Genomic DNA, 5,383 nt, shown 5'->3' with positions numbered 1-5,383 from the left:
TGATTTTTTGAAACCAACATACAATCCATCTTTTTCAGGGTACTTATTTCTTATTTTGTTTATAACACATGCAGGAATGACAACTCTTACTCCTAAAAAAATTAAACTTAGTTATTGTCACTACCTACATAACATAGGCTATAATTTATAATTTTAAGCACAACTAAAGGAATATGGTTCTATTAGATTATGGGGGGAAAGTAGTTATAATTTTGTATAAATATATTTTAATTTAAATCTACCTTTTCCCAATGAAGTCCATGAATTAACCCAATGAGTAAATTGCACATAACAAATATATCTCCATGTTTTATTCGGTACTTCTAATGCGCTCAACTGCTTCTTCTTCAATTTATTTTTAGTTTTCATAATCATCTGTTGTCGAGTAATAACTAACCTAACGGTTTTTTGTTTACGAATTTTTCAAACTTACGATATTTCATACTGTTGCCTCATGGCGGGCTCTTCTTCCAGACATCGTGAACTGCACAGTAAGCGATGCCTCCCGTATATATAAATAATGTTTAATTTGCCTTTTATTTACATAATATTAAATTAATATATTTATATTATTTAGTTGGTTGTGTTCCAAGTGAAAAAATATATAAAATAGATGAAGATGAAGGTCCACCTGTGTTGAAAGTCATTAAATTTAAGCAAATAAAACGCTTAAAAAATAATAAGTATCAGAATGATGTAAGTTTATTTTATTTTTATAATCTGGATTAAAAACTAAATAACTAATAAATTATTATATCTTTAGAAAACCTTCAGATATATAACTTTGGCTATAAATGATTTGAGGGGGATGGGCCATGAAGTTATACAAATGGAAGCAATTGATATTTATTTAAAAAAAAATGGCGTTTTTAATATTAATGTTATTAACCATATAGAAAACAACAACGCACAAATTCAAAATTTAATAAATAACCCCGACATTAAAATTCAAGAAATAGGTACATTACATAAACAAATTTTCAACTTCATTCGGCAAAACAATCTTCTTAATAATTACATCAATAATAAAAATACAATTATAAAAAAAATATTATCTGAAAATAAAAATTTAAAAAAGCAAAGACAAAATACTATTAACAATTATAAGAAAAAAGTCACTGATGTCATTAACAGCAAACAATTGGAGAATTTAGTTGCATTTGAAATTAAGTAAGTTTCTTACACATTGATATATACATATTTACATATTTTAAACATATATTATTTACAGGAAGCAAATTCCAAAGGATGGAACCTTCAATAATATTGTTCTTGAGATTGAATGGTCCATTGAAAGATATGATCTGTTTGAACATTTTAAATATTTCAAAATTATACCATCAATGCTGTACGATAAATTCAAAGAACTAAGCGACGATTATTTGTTTATTAAAAATAAACATAAATATATTCATGATATTTTCAAATACACAAATTTTTATGAATGTGTGTCATATGATAAAAAGTAAGACTATTTTTATATTATACACTATATACATTTTTAAACATATACATTTACATTTATATACAATTATTTACAGTAAACAGAATCCAGAATTTGCTATTCTAATGCACGAGACAATATCATCTATGTTGATATGTGCAAAGTTCAATATTGTTTATCAACATATCGACATATTTTATAATAAAAACGATGTTTTATCTGGAGGTGGCTTTTTTATATATAAATATGAATATTTTCAAAGTTTCAAATCGATTGTTTCTAAGTTAGAGAGATTGGAACAAAATAAATATTTTGAGATTGACATGATTGTGTAAGTTCCTGAAAAAAAAATAATTTAAATTTAAATCACAAATAGTTTTTACATATATACATATATTTACAGAAAGGGTGTTCCCAATATGAAAACTGTATATACAGATATTGGTAAATGTTACAAAAAATTTAATATTGAAAAACATGGAAACTTAACATATATTGACGTGATGATTCTTGGAATATTTCGTTGGTTGCAAATAAATTATTATGATAGCGACTTAACCGTAAGTTATTAACATATATTATATTAATTATTTGAAAAAGTATTATATATAGTTATAATTATTATAATTTAAAAAAATTGCAGATGAAATGCATAATTAAAAAAGTAATAATATTTTCAAAAATAATAAAATTATATTTATCTGAATCTTTTTCCACTGCCATCATAAAAAAATCAATATACACATTACACAATAAAAACAATTTAAATCGATACAGATCTTCCCCGAAATCACCATATCTATACTCTTTAAACCAAAATTCTTTGTCCTTAATAAAAAATTTAAACAATTCAAAAACATTTTATAACATCATAAATGTACAGCCTACTGTCTTTAATAACTATTCCTGGTGCTATAATATTAAACCACACGATTTTGACATTTCAATTTTAAAAAAAAAAGTTAATTACTTACACCACAATCTTACATCTATACTTCACAATAACCTCAAAACAAGTCTTCATTCTTTTCATTCTGATTTCCGCCTCAATCTAAAATCCTATAACTCCAATATAATAAAAATTAAAAATTACATAAAAGACAATAGTTTAAAGCCCTCTTACAATAATATGTTACATTCATCGGTGGTCGAGACTCCATACTCCCCAAGCAGTACAAAATCTTCATTTTATCACAGGTATGTTATTTTTTTTAATGTTATTTTTCCGTACGTTCTTAAGTTGATTAAAATAAAAAAAAAATCATTGAATAAGTTTGAAAAATTCATTAACATGCGGGTGCGACGTCCTCTTAACTACCTGATTATTTGTTATAATTTTTTTTTTTTTTTACAGGAGTAATGAATTCAAAATGTACTTAAATGAAGATATTAACTACAATAATGTATTAAAATAAAATAATTGTTTTTCTATATATTTAATTAATAATATTATAATACATTTACATGACTAATTAATCTAGCTTTGCAAAATTATTAAAAAATAACCATCCACCCTACATCAATAAAAAATACGTCGATATAATGTTAACAACGTTTTATAACTTTGGCAATACACTGACTTAAGGTATCCGAACAACGTCGGGAGTGCTGGTCTCAATCGGGGTAGTTGTGGTTTTTCGTCAAAAAAGCGAGAGGAACCCCCCCGTTGAGAACTTTGCGACACCTAACGCGCTTATGTGAAAAAACGCGCTTATGTGTAAGACCTCTTGGGTAGTGTGGAACATTACACTTAATTGGTGTACTCAATATATGAAGACTCAATCATTTCCATCTGCAACAATGATCCACACGTTTACGGAGGCGGTTGCTGCTGTTCCATTTGAATTATTATGATTCGTGAATGGGTGCCAGTTCAGAGGTTGTGGATTATGCTTCAATGGTCCTGGAAAAAGTAAGCTGTTAAAACAATGTGATATATATTTTTGGTTAAAATATTGTTAATACATTTTTTTGGCAGTGACGACTCTTTTTGTAAGGTGCGGTGAACGTCAATCCACATGTACCGCACCTAAATTCTTGTTTATTATGATGTGCGTTCAAGTGGTATCGTAAAGTTTTTTTCGAAGATAGACTTTGTTTGCAGATCTTGCATATGTGTTTTTGTTTCTTCACAAAGTGACTGTTTATTATATGCTCCTTCAATGAACTTTTGTATTTGAACCTCTTTGAACATGTATTGCATTTGTTCACTGTTAGATTGCCTAAATGAATATATTTTGTGTGTCTTACCAAGTTGTCATTTCTTTTAAATACTTTTGAACAATAATTGCATAAATACTTTCCTGGCATATGAGTGGACATGTGCCTCTGATACAATGAGTCGAACGAGAACTTCTTTTTGCATGTACTGCACTGGTAGCGTTGGTGTGTGTTTGAACATTCATCGGTCAGAGTAGATTCTGAATTGCAGCCGTTTACAATGATTGGTATGGTACCTATAGGCTCTGGAACGTAATAGAAAATATATAGGTATAATTTATAGGTTAGTACCTGCAGTGTTTTCAAATTACTTTTATAGGCGTGTACGTCAACATTTTTGATGACATTTACAAGAGGAAATGGTCCGCGATGATTGCTTGCCAGATGGCACAGAAATGTCGATCGGTTATTAAATTTTTTAATGCAAACATTACAATAATTATTCATTATAAATTAAAATTTAATATTTAATAAGAACAATAACACTGTTATCATAAAAATATTTTAATATAGTATATACATTATCAATATACACTATCATATACTTACCTTTACTCGTTCTGCCAAGTACAACACGCCATCTGTGGCTTATGCACATAATCACATTATCAAAAATTAGATAACCCCGGTGCAACTGATTTGGTATTCACTTGGAATTGAATTTAAATGATTTTTAATGAAAAAAGTTCATATTTATATTGTCTGTTAGTATACTTGTGTTATGCAATAGCAAAAATTTCAAATGTCATTAAGTTCAGTAAGGTTGTACCTGGAACACCTCAATCATACACACCAAAAACGGTACTGCTGTATGCACCAGACGGCGTCGTCGTGCGTTTTCCACAGAGTAGTCAACACCGGGAACGAAATGCCTGGAACACAGCTTAGAGTTCATGTTCGCGACATGACCGTTGTTGACAACAAATTCCACCCACCGGAGACGACGTGGCAGGTCATTTGGAAATCTAAAGGGGAATGTAACGATATCGTATTTACTATAGTGATTAATATTATGTGTTGGGTTCGGAATTGTAATTACGTGTGTACGGAGACATCCACGATTTCGTCCACAACTCCACACAGCGCACAGCGTTTCACCATATTGAATATATACTGAGAAAAAAGTATCGTTTAGAATTATCCATTATTTATTATTATAATAAGAAAACAAATACTTATACACATAATATCTTATTGATAGGAGTAAAAAGTAATGTATATATATATATATGAAAAATAAATTATTTATTATGTGTTATCATCGTTGGTGATTGTTTCACTGTGTTATTTTTAGAATTAATACGTCAAATTATTTGATACCTTTTGCGGTGTGATGTGAGAGAAATGCGAAGAAAAATTATACACCGAGCGAGTCGTAGCACAGTCACGTATTTTTATTAATATGTTAAAGCGACTTAACAGAATGAAGCCAATACGCGCCCATTAATATTCGAACAATATAAGACGAATGCGAAGTGAATACCTATACGCGTTGTACGCAAAAACACGAAACGCTACACGATCAAAATAGCATGGCCTATTATATTATAAAAAAAAAAAAATAGCATTAAACAACATTTGTAGTGAAACAGTAGGTAGTACTCGCGGCACGCGCTGCCATAAATACACCTGTACATATAATGTAATGAATATCATATAATGTATGTAGAATTTGTACTAACCGGTATGAAAAGCGCCCAATACACAACGAAACGAAAA

The 5,383-nt window shown here is 29.0% G+C and overlaps 1 protein-coding gene across 1 annotated transcript; it reads right to left on the bottom strand.

Moving 5' to 3' along the window:
• LOC111026292 lies at nt 1-2,477 on the bottom strand (the record flags this gene model as incomplete). Its single annotated transcript, XM_022304346.1, has 3 exons — nt 2,419-2,477; nt 243-397; nt 1-92 (listed from the first exon to the last, which is right to left on the bottom strand). Coding segments are annotated over exons 1-3 (306 nt in total), but the record flags the coding sequence as incomplete, so codon positions are not given.
• Nucleotides 2,478-5,383: the final 2,906 nt, after the last annotated feature.

Source organism: Myzus persicae, unplaced genomic scaffold (genome assembly GCF_001856785.1).
Source record: "Myzus persicae strain clone G006 unplaced genomic scaffold, MPER_G0061.0, whole genome shotgun sequence".
Lineage (NCBI taxonomy): Eukaryota > Metazoa > Arthropoda > Insecta > Hemiptera > Aphididae > Myzus > Myzus persicae.
This window is presented reverse-complemented; position numbering and strand designations above follow the sequence as displayed.